This window comes from Trachemys scripta, chromosome 10, assembly GCF_013100865.1.
Source record: "Trachemys scripta elegans isolate TJP31775 chromosome 10, CAS_Tse_1.0, whole genome shotgun sequence".
Taxonomy (NCBI): domain Eukaryota; kingdom Metazoa; phylum Chordata; order Testudines; family Emydidae; genus Trachemys; species Trachemys scripta.
Window position 1 is genome coordinate 33,385,921 of NC_048307.1, and position 22,606 is coordinate 33,408,526.

The 22,606-nt window shown below is 43.4% G+C and overlaps 1 protein-coding gene across 2 annotated transcripts in view; it reads right to left on the reverse strand.

Annotated features, from left to right (window-relative positions):
• ADCY9 (adenylate cyclase 9) overlaps window positions 1–22,606 on the reverse strand; it is a 185,169-nt gene that overhangs the window by 68,804 nt on the left and 93,759 nt on the right. For both annotated transcript variants that reach the window (XM_034783827.1, XM_034783826.1), the window contains exon 2: window positions 16,674–16,846. In XM_034783827.1, the coding sequence (XP_034639718.1) occupies window positions 16,674–16,846 (173 nt within the window). The remainder of the gene's footprint in view (window positions 1–16,673; window positions 16,847–22,606) is intronic.

Below are 22,606 nucleotides of genomic sequence, written 5' to 3' on the forward strand. Positions count from 1 at the left end.
GAAAGGGGAATGCCAGTGAACGATCCCAGATGTTCTTCTTACTTAAGAGTTTTATGGGTAATATTTACCTGAAGTACTGAGTATAATAGGCTATTATGCACTGTGTTTAATCCCTGTGAATTAATTTATAATGTATGGTAGTAGCATATTTAGACAGATGAGACATGCTTTTCCATGCACATACAGGACCAGATTCTCCAATGTGGTGTAGCTACTTTGTGCCAGTACATCCTGCTTCTAGAGAAAGCCCTACCACCTCATGCAATAATAGAAAGCTGCAACAGACATTGCCACCTACCTGGGCTGCTAGTACAAAGGCCAAGGCTGGGATAATCTTAAGCCTTAACAATCCTTGGTTGTAGTTTCAGCTCGTTAGGGCTGTTATAATAGCCAGCATAAGTCAAAGCAACCCTCAGGCTGCTCTAATTTATGCTGGGGAACCGACTGCACAGAACAGCCCCAGGATTGAGAGACTTCAATGGTAAACTTTGCACACCACCCACCCCCATCTCAATCTGTGTTGTATGGAGTCTGGCTCCATCCAAAGAACTGCCCCAAAGCTGTCACAAAGCATATTAAAAATCCTGTTTTGGTTGGTCTAAAAATCATAGTGCACAATTTAAAACTCTGTATATACACCCCTACCCCGATATAACGTGACCCAATATAACACGAATTCAGATATAACACGGTAAAGCTCCGGGGGGGCGGGGCTGCGCACTCCGGCAGATCAAAGCAAGTTCGATATAACGCGGTTTCACCTATAACGCGGTAAGATTTTTTGGCTCCCGAGGATAGCGTTATATTGGGGTAGAGGTGTACTGTACAGTACTGTATGTCATCTTCACACTAAAATAAAGTTAAATATGTATTAATATGTCACCTATAAGTTAGTGCAAGTGGCTCTCTACTCAGTGGCCTTTTCTTAAAGGACTCCTTGCCTCTAATGTGGACTCTGGATCAGCAGCATGATAGGGGACTCACAGGTGGAATACAGATAATAAACAGGATACTCTCCAATGGAACACATTAGAAATATTGTGCTGGACTGCATTTTTGCCATCTATGCTGTAAATTACATGCCAAATAACCGTTAGTGCAATGTTGAGACTGTACAGTTAAAAAAATCATAAAAATAAGAAAATATAAAAGTCAAGGCTTCAACAGGAAAGCAACTGGATTATGCTGAAATCCTGTATATACAGGGATACTGGTTAGTTACCATTCCCTCTTCCCCCCTTCCTCGAGGCCTCACTCCTCTCGATGGCCTCATCCTCCCACTCAGTGTTGAAACAATAATTAAAAACAGAAGAGCATCTGGAAAATCATGATATGATATGATATGATATGATATGATATGATATGATATGATATGATATGATATGATATGATATGATATGATATGATATATGCTCTAAACAGCTCTGTTTCTGCAAAGGAAAATCACTAAGCTATCACATTTTTTGAACATGTCAATAAAACAGCAGATAAAGGAGAAACAATTGACATAATTCACTTAGGCTTTCAAAAGGATTTAGAAAAGATCCCTCATAAGAGGCTACTAAAGAAACAATGTAGTCATGAGGTGAGAGGCAAAATACTGTCCTGAACCAAAAAGAGACAGGAAACAAATGGTCGATTTTCATCATGGCAAAAGGTGCCTACCTCATGGTTTCACACTAGGGACATGTCTACATTATGAAATTAGGTCGATTTTATAGAAGTCAATCTTTAGCAACCGATTTTTATAGTCGATCGTGCATATCCCCACAAAGCGCATTACGTGGGCGGAGTGCGTCCTCAATACCGTGGCTAGCATAGACTCACGGAGTGGTGCACTGTGGGTAGCTATCCCACAGTCCCCACTGCCCACTGAAATTCTGGGTTAAGCTCCCAATGCCTGATGGGGGAAAAACATTGTTGCGGGTGGTTTTGAGTACATGTCGTCAAGTCTCCCCCCCTTCCCTCCCTCCCACCCTGAAAGCCATGGCAAATAATCGTTTTGCACCTTTTTTCCTGGGTTATCCGTGCAGACGCCATAGCACGGCAAGCATGGAGCCCACTCAGCTGCACACTACTTTTGTGAGCATTGTAAACACCTTGCACATTATCCTGGAGTATATGCAGAGCCTAGCTAGGAGCCACCAACATGAGGAAGATTGTGAGGAGGACATGGACACAGACGTTCCTGAAAGCACGGGATGTGGCAATTTGGATATCATGGCGGCATTGGGGCATGTTGATACAGTGGAACGCCGATTCTGGGCCCAGAAAACAAGCACAGACTGGTGGGACCGCATAGTGTTGCAGGTATGGGATGATCCCCAGTGGCTGCAAAACTTTCGCAAGTGTAAGGCCACTTTCATGGAACTTTGTGAGTTAATTTCCCCCGCCCTGACGCGCAGGAATACCAAGGTGAGACCTGCCCTGACAGTTGAGAAGCGAGTGGCGACAGCCTTGTGGAAGCTTGCAACGCCTGACTGCTACCGGTCAGTCAGGAATCAATTTGGAGTGGGCAAATCTACTGTGGGGCCTGCTGTGATCCAAGTAGCCAGGGCAATCAATAATCTTCTGCTAACAAGGGTAGAAACTCTTGGAAATGTCAGGTCATAGTGGATGGCTTTGCTGCAATGGGGTTCCCTAACTGTGGTGGAGCGATAGACGGAATGCATATTCCTATCTTGGCACCGGACTACCTTGCCAAACAGTACATAAACCGCAAAGGGTACTTCTCAATGGTGTTGTAAGCACTGGTGGATCACAAGGGCCGTTTCACTGACATCAACGTGGGATGGTCGGGAAAGGTGCATGACGCTCGCATCTTTTGGAACTCCAGGCTGTTTGAACAACTGCAAGAAGGGACTTTCTTCCAAGACCAGAAAATTACCATTGGGGATGTTGAAATGCCAATAGTTATCCTTGGGGACCCAGCCTACCCCTTGCTCCCATGGCTCATGAAGCTGTACACAAGCAGCCTGGACAGCAGTAAGGAGCAGTTCAACTATAGACTGAGCAAGTACAGAATGGTGGTAAAATGTACCTTTGGACATTTAAAAGGGCGCTGGTGCTGATTTCTGAGTAGGTTAGACCTCAGCAAAAGCAATATTCCCATTGTTACTGCTGCTTGCTATGTGCTCCATAATATCTGTGAGAGTAAGGGGGAGACGTTTATGGCGGGGTGGGAGGTTGAGGCAAATGGCCTGGTGGCCAATTTTGAACAACCAGACACCAGAGCAATTAGAAGAGCACACCAAGGTGCGCTGCGCATCACAGGGGCTTTGAAAAACAGTTTCATGACTGACCAGGCTATGGTGTGACAGTTGTGTGTGTTTGTCTTTGATGCAAAGCCGCCCCCTTTGGTGAATGTACTTTCCTGTAAGCCAATCCCCCACCCCACCTTCGACCACAGCTGGCACAGGAAATAAAGTCACTATTGTTCTGAATCCATTCATTCTTTATTTATTAAAAAAAACTTGAGATCACTGACAATGCTGTCTAGTAAAAGGTAGCCCTGGTGGGGTGGGAGAGGAGGGAAGGACAAGGCCACATTGCTTATTGTAGCCACACTACAAATCAAAGCTGTTTGAATGACAGCCTTCTGTTGCTTGGGCCAACCCCCTGGAGTTGAGTGGCTGGGTGCCCAGAGCCTCCCCTCCAACGTACTTGGGCATCTGGGTGAGGAGGATATGGAATTTGGTGAGGAGGGCAGGCAGTTACACAACGGCTGCAGCGAGGGTCTGTACTCTAGTTGCCTTTCCTGCAGCTCTACCAGACGCCTCATCATGTCCGTTTACTCCCCCATTAGCCTCAGCATCTCCTCCTGTGTGTTCCGATCACGCTCACTGTATGCTTTCCTGGCCTCTACCACTGAATGCCTCCATGCATTCAGCTGTACCCTATCAGGTTCAGGAGAACTGCATGAGCTCTGAAAACAGGTCATCGCGAGTGCGGTATTTTTGCTTTCTAATCTGCGATAACCTCAGGGGCAGAGTTGATATGGGGAGCATAGAAACATTTGCAGCTGCAGAGGGGAAAAAGGGAGAGCAGAATTTAAGAAGATTCATTTCTGAGAGCAAAAGGGAGACTCTTTCACAGAGAATCAAGCAATTCACAGCAGACAGCACATGTGTTTTAAGTACAAGGTTGCATTTTGCCTTTTATATTGAGCACCTGCCGATATGGTGACACATCACACACGGCTGGGCAACAGAATTCAGTTTCCAGGCAGCCATGGTAAACCAAAGAGTACGAGGGGTTGGCTTCTTCCACATTCATAACATGTGGGAATGGTTTCAAACTGCAGTGCCCTCCTTTCCCATGCAACCAATGCCGGTTGGGTTTGCCGTTTAAAAGGAGGGGCTATGGTTTTGGGGTGGATGTGCAGGACACTCCTCCCCACCCCTGCGTGGCTATTCTCCGGGATGATCCCTTTTAGCCAAGCTCAAACAGCGCAGCATGACCGGGGTCTAATGTGCCAGGGATCACCAAACAGAGGGGATTACTGTTCCCTTACAAAAATTCCCCTATTTCAACCAGGTGAACATGAACGATATCAGTCTCCTGAGGCTGACACAGAAAGATAAAGACTGAATGTGAATGTTTCATGAATGTGACCAAAACCCAGGACCATTTGCTGCCATGTTTTGTGCTGCAAAGATTCCAGTCTACTTGCTACTGGCTTGGCGCGGTAAAGCATCCTACCGTGGAAGACGAAATAAGGCAGCCCTCCCCAGAAACCTTCTGCAAAGGCTTTCAGAGTACCTCCAGGAGAGCTTCATGGAGATGTCCCTGGAGGATTCCCGCTCCACCCCCAGACACATTTTCCAGTAGCTGTACTGGCCGTGAATGCATCCCAATTGTTCAGGGAAAATCAAACATTAAACACAATTGCTTTTAACCCCAGAAGTGTAGTTACAAATGTGCACTCACCAGAGGTGCTTCTCTGCCTTCAGGGTCCAGGAACAATACGCCCTGGGAGGGTATTGGCTCCAGGGTGAGGAAAAGGTCCTGGCTGCCAGGGAGAACGGATTCTCCGCTTGCCTGATGCGCATTTTCCTCCTCCTCCTCCTCATCCACAAAGTTCTCCTCCTTGTTGCATGAGGCTGCCACCTTGCAGGTGTCCATGGACAGTGGTGGGGTAGTGGTAGGGTCCCCCCCAGAATGGCATGCAGCTGACCATAGAAGCGGCATGTCTGGGGCTCTGACTCAGAGCGATCATTTGCCTCCTTTGTCTTTTGATAGGCTTGCCTGAGTTCCTTAATTTTCATGCGGCACTGCTGTGTGTCCCTGGTGTAGCCTCTGTCCACCATGCCCTGTGTGATTTTGGAATATATATCAGCATTTCTTCTGCTGGATCGGAGTTCTGCCTGCACAGATTCTTCTCCCCATACAGCAATCAGATCCAGTGTCTCCCGTTCGGTCCATGCTGGAGCTCATTTGCCATTCTGGGACTGCATGGTCACCTGTTCTGCTAAGCTCGCCACACTGACCAAACAGGAAATGAAATTCAAAAGTTCCCAGTGCTTTTCTTGTGTACCTGGCTAGTGCATCAGAGTTGAAAGTGCTGTCCAGAGCGGTCACATTGGAGCACTCTGGGATAGCTCCTGGAGGTCAATACCATTGAATTGCACAGCGCTGCATCTACAGTATCCCAAATTCGACCCAGGAAGGTCAATTTCAGCGCTACTGCCCTCATCGGGGAGGAGTACAGCAGTTGATTTTAAGAGCCCTTTAGGTTGGCAGAACAGGGTTGGTTGTGTAGACGCATTCCTTATAAAACTGACTTAACGCAGCTAAATTTTACCTACCCTCATAGTGTAGACCAGGCCTAGGTCCAGTGTTGTTTAATATATTTAACAACAATCTGGAAAAGGGAGTGAGCAGTGAGGCAGAAACATTTGCAGATGACACAAAGTAATTTAGGTTAGTAAAGTCCAGAAAAGACTGTGAGGAACTTCAGAGAGACCTAACTAAACTAAGTGAATGGATAACATGGATACAGATCAATTTTGATAAATGCAAAGCAATACACATTTGTATGATAAAATTTTGAACTACATTTACACCTTCCAGGGTTCTAAATAACTGTATCTGCATAGGTAAAGGATCTGGGCATCATTGTGAACAGTTCAAGGCCTTAATGTAGTGGTGGGCAACCTGCGGCCCATCAGGGTAATCTGATTATGGGCCACGAGACATTTTGCTGACGTTAACTGTCCGCAGGCACGGCCCCCCACAGCTCCCAGTGACTGCGGTTCGCCGTTCCCACAGCTCCCATTGGCTGGGAACGGCAAACTGTGGCCACTGGGAGCTGCGGGGGGCTGTGCCTGTGGATGGTCAATGTCAGCAAAATGTCTCGTGGCCCACAATCAGATTACCCTGATGGGTAGCATGCGACCCATGGGCAGGTTGCCCACCACTGCCTTAATGTGTAGCAAAAAAGATATGGCATGATTAGAGGAGCTTCAGAGCAGAGTGAGGAGAATTAGTAGCCTGGAAAAACTCATATGAAGAGAGATTTTAAAAAATGGGATTGTTTATCTCAGAGAGGACTTAAAATGTGGGGAGGGAGAACATGATAAAAGGATACAAAATAATGAAAAGTAGAGAGGAGATGAGAGATTAGAAGCCTGATCTATCCCAACATAAAAATAAGGGGGAATTCAACAAAACTTAAAAGCATATCATTCAAAACTGATAAAAGGAAATACTTTTTCACACAATATTAAAGGCACAACATCAAACTATCCCAATGACAAGGAAAGATAGGAAGAATTATAAGAAGCCAATATAGCTCCATCAGGAGAAGAAAATCAAAAAGGAATACCACAAAAAGTGGAAACATGATAAATTGCTAAGAAGGAGTACAAAAGAATTGCACAAACATGTAGGAACAAAATCAGAGAGGCTAAGGCACAAAATGAGTTACTCCTAGCAAGGGACAAAAAAAGGCAATAACATGATGTTCTATAAATATATTAAGAGCAAGAGAAAGATGAAGGAAAGCATAGGTCCTCTACTTAGCAGGGAAAGAGCTAATTACTGCTGACATCAAGAAGGCGGAGGTGTTTAATTCCTATTTTTGCTTCAGAATACTCAATCCAATTAATATTAATAAAGGGGAAGGAACACAAGCCAAAATAGGGAAAGAACAGGCTAAAGAATATTTAGGCAAGTTAGCTTTATTCAAGTCAGCAAGTTCTGATGAAATGCACCGCAGGTATTTAAGCTGAAACAATCTCAGAACCATTAGTGATTATCTTTGAGAACTCATGAAGGACAAGTGAGGTCCCAGAGGACAGGAGAAAGGCAAACATAGTACCTATCTTTAAAAAGGAGAACAATGAGGACTAGACCAGTCATTCTGGTTACTGGCCTTGCGGATGGGCGGAAGCTGTAGACATGACATATCTTCATTTTAATAAGGTTTTTGACATAGGCCCACATGATATTCTCATAAGCAAATTAGGGAAATGTGGTCTAGATGAAATTACTATAAGATGGGTGCAAAACTGGTTGAGACACCATACTCAAAGAGCTGTTATCAGTGGTTCACTGTCAAATTGAGTGGACATATGTAGCAGGATCCAAAAAGGGTCAGTACAGGGACTAGTACTATTCAATATTTTAATTAATGACTTGGATAATGTAGTGGAGAGTAGGTTTATAAAATTTGTGGATGATACCAAGTGGGAGGGGTTGCAAGCACTTTTGAATTCTAATCCTGTCCACTAAACCGGACAAATTGCAGAAGTGGTCTGAAATTAACAAGTTTAAATTCAATAAAGACAAGTGCAAAGTACCAAACTTAGGAGGGAAAAAATCAAACACATAAGTACAAAATGGAGAATAACTGTCTAGGTGGTAGTACTGCTGAAAAAGATCTCGGTATTATAGTGGATCACAAAGAGAATACGAGCCAACAATGTGATCCAGTTGCAAAAAAAGGCTAATATCATTCTAGGGTTTATTAACAGGACTATCATACGTAAGACATGGGAGGTAATCATCCTGTTCTACTCAGCACTGGTAAGGCCTCAGCTGGAGTACTGTGTCAAGTTCTGGGTATTCATACTTTAACAAACATAACGATAAATTGGAGAGCGTCCAGAGGAGAGCAACACAAACAATAAAAGGTTTAGAAAATTTGATCTATGAGGAAAGGTTAAAAAAACTGAGCATGTTTAGTCTTGAAGACTGTGGGGAGACCTGACAACACTCATTAAATATGTTATGGGCCATAAAAAAGAGAATGATCACTTTTTCTTCATGTCCATTGAAGATAGGACAAAAAATAATTGGCTTTATCTGAAGCAAGGGAAATTTAGATTAGATATTAAGAACAACTTTCTAACTATAAGGATAGTTACACACTGGCATAGGCTTCCAAGGGAGGTTATGGAATCCCTGTCATTTCAGGGTTTTAAGAACACTACAGACAAACACCTGTCAGGGATGGTTTAGGTATACTTTGTCCTGCCTCAATGCAGGAGGCTGGACTAGACGACCTCTCAAGGTCCTTTCCAGACATATATTTCTACAATTCTTTGCAATTAGACTATGGAATTCATTGCCACAGGATGCCATTGAGATCATGAATTTAACAAGGTTCGAGGAAGGATTGGACATTTATATGGATAACAAGAATATAAAGTGTTATAACAGTTAATAGTAACACAAAATTTGGATATGAAAACCCCATGTGACACTACACCCCATATTCATCCTAGTAATATTATTATTATATAATTATGGCATAATTGTGATGCATTTTGTACAAGGTGCCATTGGAAAAGTTATGATTTGCTGAATATGATTATCCTATTTCTATGCATGTATCATTTTTGTATCTGAAGTTATAAATATTGATTAGGGATCTGTATTTCAAATGGGCTTACTCTGGAAAACACCCACAGCCAGACTTTCAAGTACAATAATGAAGCAGCTAGATGGGGCTAATGGCCCATCAGCAAAGACAATGGACTGTGGAATAGCTTAACCTTCCTGCGGGCGTTTTGGACAGCCTGTAAGCAATGGCTGCTATAACACTGCAAGGGCATGTGACCAGACCACATGTCTCTGGACTCCATCTTGGACACAAGTGTTTTTTCCACAAACTAAGTTTGGGACAAAGGGTTCCCACCATATGCTAAAGCTATATAAGGCAGGGAGTGACATCATCTGTTGTTCTTCACTCCCCCACAACCGAACACCTGAGAGAAGCTCCTAAGAAAAAGGATTTTGAATGGGGGAGGGGATCCCAAGCTGCAAAGTAAATGCAGCTTGACCCTTAAGAATCTGCAAGCCTGCTTGTACCCCAGCAGTCAGGGTGAGGAACTGCTAATTCAGACCCAATCTATCTAGTATGTTAAGTGTAGTTTGCATTTCTGTTTATTTGCTAGGTAATCTGCTTTGATCTGTTTGCTATCACTTATAATCACTTAAAATCTATCTTTTGTAGTTAATAATTTTTTTGCTTTATCTAAACAAGTGACTTTGAAATAAGTACTTGGAAATTTTAGCTCAAGGGGCAAAGGCTGTTACATTTCCTCTCCACTTTGAGGGGGAGGCGAACTGGATAAGGATTTTGACCAGGGCAGGATGGTACAGCTGGGAAACTGGTGGCTATTTTGGCTGTAGACTTTTTATGTATTCATGCAGTGGCTGGTCAACCTGCACGTAACTGCAGCTGGGAGTGTCTACCTGTGTGAATGCTGGTGAAAGTGCTCGCTTGGAGGGCTTTGCAGCTTGTCACGGCAGCACAGTGTAGGAAGGAGCACAGGCTGGTGAGTCAGAGGGCTCAGGGGTACACCAGTTCAAGGTGGCACCCCGGGGGGAACGCGTCAAACCCCACGTTTCTGATTTTAACACAATTTAACTATTGAGGATTCAGATGTGGCCTTCTTGGGAGATTATCCCACATCGGCCTTTTGCAAATTTCTTGCACTTTCCTCTGTACTGTGTGGTGCTGGCCACTGTTGGAGACATGATACTGGACTAGATGGACCATGAATCTGACCCACTATAGTAACTGCTATGTTCCTATGTGGCTTTTGATGTCACCACACTTGCCAACAGATCACTGTCAGCTGTATGCACATCTGCCTTTGGAGACAGAATGCTAAAGTGGGCACACAAAATCAAGTCTTGTCAACCTACTGTACTGGAGAAGATCTTGACAGGGCTACCACCAAGCAGTTTTAGTTATCTATAACACACTTTCCCCAAACCCAGTATCCCAGGACCTCCTTCTCTGTTTGTTTTGAGCCCAGAGAAGTGTGTTTTGACCTTTTGGAGTTCTTTTTCCTTTGGTCCAAATATATCAACTACTCATTTGTGTGGCTTAACCTCTGATTTTTTATGGCCATTTTGTATCCTGTTTTCAGGATTCCCCTCTCACTCCTTCAAAAAGCTCTATTTAAGCAAGGCCCCACCCTTCCTCTTCCCTTGACCCAATGCCATTTGGCAATCATCTTTGTTATTTTGTAGAAGTGTGGGTCTGTACCCCTCAGATGCGTAGGAAAGGGGGATGGTTTCTCTTGGTCACTATATAGCAGCAGTTCTCAAAACTGTGGTACATATACTGCTGGCAATATGCAGGCCACAATTTAGCAGTATGCAGTTTGTTTCAAAAACCAAGATTAAGAAACTATTACAACAATGACTGAAATTATGAGGTGGTAGCCTCGTCAAGCATTTTTGAGTTTTAAATGTAACATGATAACACTGAAAGTCTGAGAACTGTTACTCCATGGAGTTTCTTCCAGGTCCTTATTCCCTAGGCTATTGGTCCACACAGTGGTTCAACAAGCCTATGAAGTTCTTTGCTTTTCAGATGGATGTTCTAGATTTTCTCAGCAAGTGAGCCATCATGCCTGCTCCTCCTGGGGTGAAGGGCTTACTTACAGAACTTCCTTATCTGCAAACAGGCAGATTTTGCCCTCTTTTTGAACTGTGATGCCTCAACAAATGACAACACAGTCAGAAACCCCAGAAAGTCTCAATTCTTAACTTCATTAATAACTGTAAACATTTATAAATACTTAGTGAATGTGTGTCCTAGACATTCTGAATAGTAGATGAATGAACTTTCAATGAATACCAGTGCAAGTAAAACCACATCTTAATTTTGTGTTAGAGAAGTGATACTAATATATTTTACAGTAGTTTATGATTTCTAATCATAGTAAAATATGAAGCTTAACAAAATACAGTACAAAAAACTTGGTACCAAAATAAGTAACAGATTACAATGTTTTATACAAGAGTCATCTACTTGACTCAGTAATTGCTATGTAGAGCCCTGCGTGGATACAAAATGTGTATCAGCATCTGATCCGCAATCCATAAAAATGGTCCAAGGATATCCGCATCCGCAGATATAAAGCGGTTATCTGCAGATTTGCAGGGCTCTAGCTATATGCAGTAAATTTAGTTAAAATTTTCTGCATCTTTCCTTCACCATCCTAATTCTGTACAAGTCCCACGTCCTAGCTCAACTGTGAGGTTTTGCATTTAAACTACAGCATATTATTGTTGAGGGGAGGCGAGTAAGATGCTACTGAAATGTTGTAACAACTTACATATTGCAAGGTACCTTTTCCCATTCTCAGGTGAAATTGAGAAGAGCCTTCCTTCCAGCCATAGGCGTGCACATGGGGTGTGCCGGGTGTGCCCAGGCACACCCTAATGCAGGGGTGGGAAAATGGCTCCACTCCCCGGTGCAACAAGCCGTGGGGTCCGCGCTCCCGGGCCGGAACGCCCGGCTGAACGCAGCAAGCCACCGGCCCCTCCCCCGCCTTTCCCCCTCCTCTGGAGCCAAGCTGCTGCATGCACAGCGCTCTGGGGGCCAGGGCTGCGCGGGGAGTCAGACACGCTCCCCCCTCCCATGGAGCCATGCCGCCGCATGCAGTGCTCCGGGGGCCGGGGCTGTGCACTCCCGCGGGGCAGTGTTTGGCTCTGCGGGGAGGCTAGGTGCCTCATCTCATGGTAAGGGGTCCGGGGTCAGGGGGGTTGGATAAGGGGTGGGGGCAGTCAGGGGACAGGGTGGGTTGGATGGGGGTGGGATCCCAGGGAGGTGGTGGTTAGGGGCGGGGGATCTCTGGAGGGGGCAGTCAGGGAGCAGGGGGAATTGGATGGTGCACGGGAGTCCCGGGGTCTTTCAGGGGATGGGCGGTGGATAGGGGTCAGGGCAGTCAGGGGACAGGGAGCAAGGAGGGTCCTGGGGGAGCAGTTAGTGGGGGGGGTCCTCTGGAGGGAGTGGTCAGGGGATGAGGAGCTGGGGGGGGCTGGATGAGTAAGGAGTTCTGGGAGGTGCTGTCAGGAGGCAGGGGTGTGGAGAGAGGTTGGGGGAGGCAGGGAGCGGGGGAGTTGTATGGGTCGGGAGTTCTGGGGGTCCTGTCAGGGGATGGGGAGCAGTTGGATAGGCGTGGGAGTCCTGGGGGTCTGTGTGGGGGCGGGGGTGTGGATAAGGGTCGGGGCAGTCAGGGGACAGGTAGGGGGTAGGGTCCTAGGGGGGCAGTCAGGAGACAAGGAGCAGGGAGGCTTAGGTAGGGGGTGGAGTCCTGGGGGCAGTTAGGGGCAGGGGACCCAGGAGGGGGTAGTCAGGGGACAAGGAGCAGGGAGTGTTGGGGGTTCTGAGGGGGGAAGTCAGGGGGCGGGAAGTAGGAGGGAGTGGCTGGGGCAGGACTAGGGCAGGGCAGGGGCCGGGCTCCCTGGGTGCACACCCTAATGAAATGGGCTGCGCACGCCTATGCTTCCAGCTCTGCTGCCGAAGAATCAAAAGACAGCTGGGTGCTCAGCCCCCCTGCCTTACTCCCAGCTCCAGGGGGCCTCTCAGGTTCCTAGATCTGGGGAAGTAGATGTGAAGGCAGAGAGGCCAGGGATCTCAGTTTGCCAGCCCTCTGACAACATTTTTGTCAATTTCATTTACAAAGTGCAAGTGAAAAAGCATTTTTAGTCAGAAAATCATTCTTAAGAAAATTTTTCTACCAGCTCTTCCCACACTGCCAATGTTGTCTGCTTTGCATTTAAAACAGTAAGTGTTGGATTGATTTACAAATTACATTGCCAGGCCCTGAAAGACTACAAACATGCATGGGAGAGAAGCCATCTCCCTGCTAAAATCAAATCATGTTTGCAGCAGCAGCAAGTAATTAAATTGTAGTTTATTTTACTATAAAGCCTACTCTGGCTTGCTTGGCAAATTAAGCAATCACTTACTTTTCCGGTAAAAATAACTGCTATTGAACCATCTGACTACCTCCAGTCACGAAAAAACCTATGATGAGAGAGAGCACTAACAGACAACACATTCAAAGCTAAGTCTCAGGCACACTCAGTAGTGCACTCTCCATGATTTCATTCTCCTTCCTGTTAAGGCTTTACGTCTGTGCCAAGTCAACCAGGCCCAAATTCGTCCCCTCAGTTTGGCAGCTCAGTTCTATTGCTCTGCTTAGTCCCTTCTTTTTTTGCCCTACTCTGCTCTCATTGGCAATTCAGTTCTATTGCTCTGCTTAATTCTTTCTCCTCCTCTCATGCCTGAAACAGCTCAATTTTTTACACCTCTCTAATTAGTCTCCTCTAGACTCTGTCACTTCCAGCTGTTAGCACAAAACTGCTGAGATGGATAACACTCAGTGGTCCCTCTGTCTCGCTGTCATTGTATGGCAGACAGAAAACCTAATACTTGCTCTGTTCTATTGTCCTGGGTTTTTAGTCAATATGATTTTCCTAGCCTGGATGCTACAGCTTAGACTGAGATACAGTAGGAGACAAAAACAACTTAAGTCTGGCTAGGTAGAATATATGAGAGAGAGAGAGAGAGAGAATATAACAACATAAGAATGGCCATAGTGGGTCAGACCAATGGGACATTTAGCCCATATCCTGTCTTCCAACAGTGGCCAGTGCCAGAGGCTTTAGAGAGAATGAACAGAACAGAGCAATTACTGAGTGATCCTTTCCTTGTCATCCAGTCCCAGGTTCTGGCAGTCAGAAGTTATGGGACAACCTTGTGCATGGGGTAGCTTCACTGACCATCTTGGGCCATTAATGGACCTACCCTCCATTAACTTATCTAATTTTTTTTAAACCCAGTTATACTTTTGTCCTTCAAAACATCCCATGGCAACAAGTTCCACAAGTCAACTGTGTGTTGTGTGAAGAAGCATTTCTTCCCCCGCCCCCCCGGCTTTACGGTAGCAGCAAAATGGAGGTGGCATAAACGTTTTCCTGTCAACTCTACTCCACCGCAAAATGCATTTTGCATTGAGGAGCTGCTCTCAGGGCTAGATTCGCTGGTTTTATGTATGACTGCAATCTGCTGGCAGTGCAGTCCAAGTGGCCATATCACTCTGGAAGATCTGGTCTTCAGTTGTCTAACTCCATCAGCTGGCTAGGAGGAACCACAACACAAGTGCAAGGAAAGAATAATAATTTGTTCTCTATCAATTTAGTTTTGAGATGAAATAATACAGTGTAACAATAAACAGAATCCACATTTCCTAGGCTACCTTTTCTTTCTTCTTAAGAACGTTTGTCATTTTCAATACTCAGAAAGTAATTCATACAAATTACTGCCCTTATCTCTATATAACTTGAACTAAGTTTCTAAAGCAAGCAGCTAAGTAAAATATAATGTCCTAGCCTACCAGAGCACATTTATCTATTTTACAGCAACTGACACGGAGAGCAATTCACATAGACTAACCCTACAATCACTGACTGCACAGGGAGTATTGTCTTCCCTGGGTTTACTGATATCTATTGCATATTCATGAGCAAAATTACTCGATTACTAGATTGCACATACTTTGAAGGCTCTTGTGGGAGAGAGAGAAAGAGGAAGAAACAGGAGAGGGAGCCAGTGTCAGCCGAGAAAGGAGAGAATTTGATAGTGTGAAGTCTGAAGCATGAGTAGTGGTATTCCCATCCCTCAACAGAGAATAGAAAAGTAGTAGCCCAGGAGTTAGAAATGAGCTAATGGAGTGTGCCAAAGTACCTACATCAAGCACAGATACATTTTCTTTTAACATTCTGTTCAGACTGTTGAAAGAGGAATTTGTTAATTTGTCTATTCATAGAATCATAGAATATCAGGGTTGGAAGGGACCTCAAGAGGTCATATAGTCCAACCCCCTGCTCAAAGCAGGATCAATCCCCAACTAAATCATCCCAGCCAGGGCTTTGTCAAGCCTAACCTTAAAAACCTCTAAGGAAGGAGATTCCACCACCTCCCTAGGTAACCCATTCCAGTGCTTTACCACCCTCCTAGTGAAAAAGTTTTTCTTAATATCCAACCTAAACCTCCCCCACTGCAACCTGAGACCATTACTCCTTGTTCCGTCATCTGATACCACTGAGAGTAGTCTAGATCCATCCTCTTTGGAACCCCCGTTCAGGTAGTTGAAAGCAGCTATCAAATCCCACCTCATTCTTCTGCAAACTAAATAATACCAGTTCCCTCGGCCTCTCCTCATAAGTCATGTGCTCCAGCCCCCTAATCATTTGTGTTGCCCTCCGCTGGACTCTTTCCAATTTTTCCACGTCCTTCTTGTAGCATGGGGCCCAAAACTGGATACAGTACTCCAGATGAGGCCTCACCAATGCCGAATAGAGGGGAATGATCACGTGCCTTGATCTGCTGGCAATGCTCCTACTTATACTTATTCTGAACTACAGATATTTTAAAAATTATTTGTTCAGCAGCACATCTGAAAACTCACCACATTACTTCAAGGCTGATTTGTCAGGTGCTTGGATAAATAGCTTTGAATTTATTTTTCTTTATTCATAGACCAAACTGACGTTTTGAATAAAAAATAAACAAAGCATGTAAGCAAGCAAGCAACAGAAGGTCTCTGTGATGGGGTGTTCATTTTACACAGGATTAGAAGGGGTTAAATTAACTGCCCAGGCTACGGGTGGAGGAGTAGCCAGGGAGCAGGGAGTTGATTAAAGAAGGCTCAGCTGGGCAGGAATAGGCTGGGCCTATAAAGCCCAGGAGCTGAGACCTGACAGGGCTTTGGGGAAAGGGCAGTGACTCCCTGGGAAGGGGGAGTGTTTGGGGGCTGCAGGAAGATAGTCTGCAGTCTCCCTGGGAAAAGGGATGAGGGAACGGGTTTGGAGCTGGTACTCCCAGAGAAGGGGGGGAACCAGGAATAGTAGAAAGCAATTCTCAAAGGAGCAGTGAGGGTTGAGAGGGCAGAGCCCAGAACTACTGAGCTGAGGGTCCCTGGACTGGAACCAGATGTAGCGAACGGGCCTGGGTTCCCTTACTGGCCACTGGAGAAGTGGCACCATCAGGGAAGCACAGGAGAAGTCTACCTGGGACTGTCTGCATAGAAGGACTTCGGGTAACCATGGAAGGGGAAAATATGGAGGCTGATTCATGAAGAGGAGGCTGCAGTTCTTGGAGTAAGGTGAGTCCACAAAGTGAGAGGAAGGCGGGAAAGGCACCACCTGAAAGAGGGTGCACCAACTGGCAGAGCTACCGTAATCCCCAGGAAGGCCAGCAGGACGCACCACCGTGGTAAGTGAACCCCATCACAGCCTCTCTTATCCCTATGCCCATAACTTGCTTCATAACTCTAGGGTTCTAAAAATACTTTGCCTGAATTAAAAAAACAAAACAAATAACCCCAACAACAACAATAAAAACCAACAACCCTAACCTTGGGTTTCTCAGAGTGTTTGAGAGTCTTTGCCAAGTCACCAATATTCTCAGCTGATGACGCTCCCTGTATGTTGGCTCCGTCTCCTGCCTCCAGATCAGTAACCAATGTCTGTGAACAGCTGCAATGGGACTCCTTCACTTTCTGACCAGATATCAGGTAAGTCTTCAAACCTATGGAAAAATTACACAATTAAAAAGTCATTTATGGAAGCAGTTCTTAGTTTTTCATTCTTTGATTTCTTAGATACACAATATGGATAATAGATTTCCACACCTGATGAATCTCAAGACTCAATGATAAGGTAGAAATAACTATCATTTGTACACAAACCTGAAAAGTTTGGATAATATTAGCTTTAACGTGTTGGGAGTTACATTTTTCTATTGTATCGGGAAATACATGATCCTAGGAAATCCTAACAAATTGTAACAACTGTAGAGATGGTTGAAGGATGCATACTTTATTCTGCTCTCCCTCTTGTACTCATTTAGACAAAGCTATGGCATATGCATGGGACTAGAAGTCAGAAACTTCAAAATTCTAATCCAAGCTCTGAAACCAACTCCTTCAGTGGCCTTTGGTAAAATATTTATGGCCTCCTTTTCACAGATATTGAGGGCATGTCTACACTACAAAATTAAATTGCTCTAACTTACATCACCATATAGCCACTACAGTAATTACATCGCTTGTGTGTGTCTACACTTTACTCCTGGTGTTGGCAGTGCGTGTCCACACTGTCAATGTGGGACGGCTTCTGAAAGCCAGTAACAGTTGATGTAAACAACAACACAGTGTGCATCGACCTAACTACATGGATATTGATTCTATACCTCTCATGGAAGTGGAGTTATTAAGTTGGTGTAACGAGCGTGTTACCTCAGCAGGAGTGAAATTTTAGTGTAGACATTTATAGAATAAAGTTGACCTAAGCTGCTTTGTGTTAACCTAATTCTGTAGTGTTCTTAGGGTCATAGATGGGTGCTTAACTTCCTTCGGTTTCGTCCACATCCAAAAGTTGTACTGATTTAACTAGGGGTATGTCTACACTGCAAATGAAGGCGTGATTGCAGCATACCTATGCTATCTTAAATCTAACTAGCAAGGCCAAAAATAGCAGTAAAGACATGGCATCATGGGCTTCAGTATAGGATGGGGTTTATGCTGCCACATATTCACTAGCCATGCTAACGAGATTAAAGCTAGTGCAGGTATGCCTACTTAAGATACAATCATACCTCTGATTGCAGTGTAGACATACCCTAATTTATAAGCCGAGAACTGGCAGAGATGCATTGGCAATTCATAGATGTTTTTGCCATTCTAGTGTTGGGTGTTCGGAAATGTATATATTTTTAAAGAATTGTATGTGCTACATGCATTTATATAGTTTGTCCAAAAATATTTTAAAAATAAGTAAGTGAGGCTTAATGGTCACTCCATTTGGTGTTTAAGAACATAAGAACAGCTATACTGGGTCAGACCAAAGGTCCATCTAGCCCAGTATCCTGTGTTCTGACAGCGGCCAATGCCAGGTGCCCCAGAGGGAATGAACAAAACAGGTAATCATCAAGTGATCCATCCCCTGTCACCCATTCCCAGCTTCTGGCAAACAGAAGCTAGGGACACCATCCCTGCCCATCCTGGCTAATAGCCAGTAATGGACCTATCCTCCATGAACTTATCTAGTTATTTTTTTAACCCTTCACAACATCCTCTGGCAAAGAGTTCCACAGACTGACTGTGCATTCTGTGAAAAAATACTTCCTTTTGTTTGTTTTAAACCTTCTGCCTATTAACCAGCACTTCATGCATTTCAATATAAAGACTATTTGATATCCATATTCTGTGAGGATCCAATTGTTTTATTGTAGACTCAGCTACTTATGAATCTTATGGATTTCTGTAGCCTATCTATGGATTCCGGGGCAGACCTTGTCTCCCCTTCCTCTCCAGTCAGGTAGTTCATGAGCTCACAGACAATTATGCCTTTAGATGGGGCTCATCTGCATGGCCCCTCAGTGTAATGTGTTGTCACTAGTTCCCCATAAGCCACTGTGGTTTAACAGTGAGTTCTGACAGTTGCAATAGCTAAACCGTAGACTGGAAAGGAGATGGCTAAAGTACATCACCACTCTGGGCTTTGACCTCTGTCTAGCTTGGATGCTTAAGGCAAGTGAATTAGCCTTAAATTCCATTATTGACAGGCATTATGAATGTCTCACTTAATGAGGAAGGGCACTAACCATCCCTGAATACTGAGGGTCACCTTTCTCCTCAAGAAACCAATCACTTGACACTGGAATGTTTGTCCACTATTTCCCAGTTGCAAACTCACCCTTTCAAAGAGAAGAATGAGGGCTATTCAATTCCAGGTTCACTTGGAACAGCAATGATATCCTAGGTAAGTTCCAGACTCGACTGGGCCTTTAAACTGTGCTCATGAAGACCACGCATGATCTCCTGCTGGTTTTACATCAGGGTCAGCTGGCCATTTTGGTCATAGTGGACCTCTGAGCAACTTCTAATATGACTGACCACAGGCTATTGCTTCAGCAACTGAGTAACATTACTGGTGTCTCTGGAATTGTCTACCAGTGGTTCTAGTTATTCCTAGAAGATAGAAATTAATCTGCAATTGTGCATACTCATTGAGAAACGTGGTGTCATTAAAGGTTCTATTCTATTTTACTTTTTGGTCAAATAGATAAAGGCTCTTAATGAGATCATTTTTTGAAACCTGAGCTAAAGTATCATCATTATGTTGACAATAAACAGCATTGTATTTCTCTTGCCCTGAGGATCCTGCAATTGTTTCTCTGTTCTGGAAGAATTCTTCAAAAATACTGCCAGCTAGATGCACTGGGGCTGATTTATTCTCAACCGTAGGAAGACTGGATTCTTACTTTTGGATAAAATCTGTCTTATAAGAAGGCTCACTCCCCTTCATGTCCTCACTTGTTGGGCAGATTTTCTTCAGATACAGAGAATTAGGTTAATTTTAGCAATTTTGGACCATGCCTTTCAAATGGAAAATCATGTGTCTGATGTGGTAGAGAAGTGTTGTTGTTTTTCCTTCTGTCGTGCCATTCAAACCAGTTGAACCTTTATTTATTTCATGACAGTTTTACACTATCAGTATATCTGCTTGTGATAATGATTTAATTATTATAACACCGTGTTCACTTGACTGTGGGGAGGGCTGTTCAGTTACTTGCAAGTTGATAAAAATGTAGGACTTTAAAGTCCTTTTTCTAGCCCTTACCTATGTCTGGCTTGGGCTGGCTACTGTATATCTGACACTGGCTCCTTGAGACTTGTACTGATGGGCGTGCACTTATGTGCAGCTCTTTGAAGGAACCCATCACAATAATCAGTCAGCAAGCAATTACACTTTTATTATGGGAGCTTTGCAGCAGGAACTCACTATCCACTAAAATTTGTTCTCTCCCCCATTTTTAAAAGTCCCCTTAAAGTTGTTGTGCTCATTTATTATCTTCCTGTCCAATGCTTTTCTTCCCTTTTTAAAAATGTGCTGCCACCCTTTGTTTTGTATGTTAGGGCAGTATTTTATTCTGTTTTTATAACACTATTTGTTTCTGTTCTGTTGTACAGCACTTGAGCTCTTTGACAATATTTTTGTATGTGTTATGTAAATAAAATTATCTCCAGTTTGAGTTCTGCATCCAACAAAAAAGTGAAAAGCCTGTACTGCAGTAATTGAAAACTTGTTTGGAAAAGCAGCTTCTCAATTCTTCACAACCTTTAACCACAATGGATTGTGATTCCTCTATCCCCATTCCACCCTTCGTACTTCCTATAACTTGTAAACCCTACAAACCAAAAGTAGTTTTTGTAACATTTGACACTAAGAAGTATTTTCACACACATGGCTTTGTCCCTTATGTTTTAGTTCTAGGGTCTAAGTTTGTTAAAATAGTTGATTATTGGCCCTAAGAAAGGGAACCTAACCTATAAAAAAAACACCGCTTACCACCTTCTCTGTCCTCCTAACTCCCATCACACACACTAATCAGGAAGCATAATACAAAATGTTTGATTCAATAGACACACTAATACCACCATTCTGCAAACACTTAAATAAATGTTTTACTTTAATAATGTCAAAATTAATTGCACTACTCATATGCTTAAAGTGAAGCACGTGTGTTTGCAGGATCAAGGCTTAAGGAAGCAAATTAGATGGAAATCTTGTAATTATTTGAAAATTAACAAAAACGTTTTAAAATCTTTAATCATCATAGTACTTTCCTAGTTGACCTTTTCCACATATTTATTTGTATTGGTTTTGTTATTCAATTTCTGCTACCCTAACATAATGATACATGCTTTGCTCTATTTTGCCAGTGATTCTAATTAAAGTGCTTAGCAAGAGAGCGTCTGTGGTCAATCTAATTAAAGATTTTTTTAAATCAAAGCTGACAAACAATGCTTGTTCATTTTGTAAAGCTTATCATTTATTATTTATTATGATTGATAAATTGATGAAACTCTCTCAAACCCATTATAAAAAGGCATCGTTTTCTCCTTTTTTCTCCCGCAATTCTAGCCAGTAACTACAATCAACATTTTATTTTGTCGCATTGAAGAAAAAAAAAAAAAAGGATAGAATACCTAAAATATTCAGACCAAACAACCCACAGCAGGCTTAATCAGTCAAGTACTGTAGCAGTATTAAATCAGTCTGCTACCAATAAGGGGGAAGGCTGTTATTGTATGTATAACACCGCAAGCATTTGGTGCGGTATTTGTATATCTTGCTGCCCAACACAGCATATATGAATTAGTCCGTCACAGTAAAGCAAATTCTACGATATGCTAGCATTATTACATTCATAGAAGAAACCTCAAACATTTTTATTAAAAAAGTTTCCTCTCTAATTTACTCTGTTCATTTCTTCTCTACCAGACCTATTCCAATTCACTGTTTAAAACAATGCCACTTCATGTGGTTTTACAATGAAAATCTACATTACCAAGCCTTCTCCAGCATCTTATTTTATCTCTTTATTAAGAGAGGAAAATTATTTCACAAAAACCTCTCTGGGATGTCAAATATTTGGAAATCTGTTAATCTCTATATCATATGTTGCACATCTAACTGAAAGAACACCCTGCTCTAATTTACATTTTATTCTATCCTCTGAAGAAATGGGCACCTTCAGCTATTATCTATGAAATATACAAATTGTTTCCTTCACTTGTCTTCATAGGGACTGGAACATGGGGTGCTGCTGCACCCCCTGGCTTGAAGTGGTTTCCATCATATACAGGTTTTACAGTTTGGTTCAATGTCTCTCAGAACTCCCACTATACAAATTGTTCCATCACTCCTGCTTGTCTTCATGTTATACAAGTTTGAAAGTGAGTGAAAAGTAACAGCTTCTCCCCTGTACCCCCTGAAAAATCCATTAATAATGACTGAGACACTCCTGCTATGAGCTCATAGGTGTGAACATTTCAAGACCAGGTGGCATTCCACTAGTGGAACTAATTCCAACCGATGACCTGCTGCAGTCTTCAGGGCATGAAATAAACGTATTGATTTGGTCAGACTTTTGATGAAAACAACTTGATCATGAGAGAGCAACTGGGCTGCAGGTGTTTCCTGGTAGCATTACTTATCATGAATTTCAGGCTATTCTTTTTCGGTAGTTTAGTATCTGATTTTTGTAGGAAGTTATTTTTGTCAAGAGCCCAGATATTAAATTTAGAAAGAGAGAGAAACTTTAGAGGCTCACAACTGTCTGTTAGTAGCATAATATGCTCACAAGAAAGGGATTATAGTTCAGAATTTCTCCTGACTGGGTTGGAGGCACTCTAGGGTTCTGTTTTGGGGATGAAGTTTCTCCACAATCTTTTATTTGTCTTAAAAACAAACAAACAACAACAACAAAAAAACATCCTAA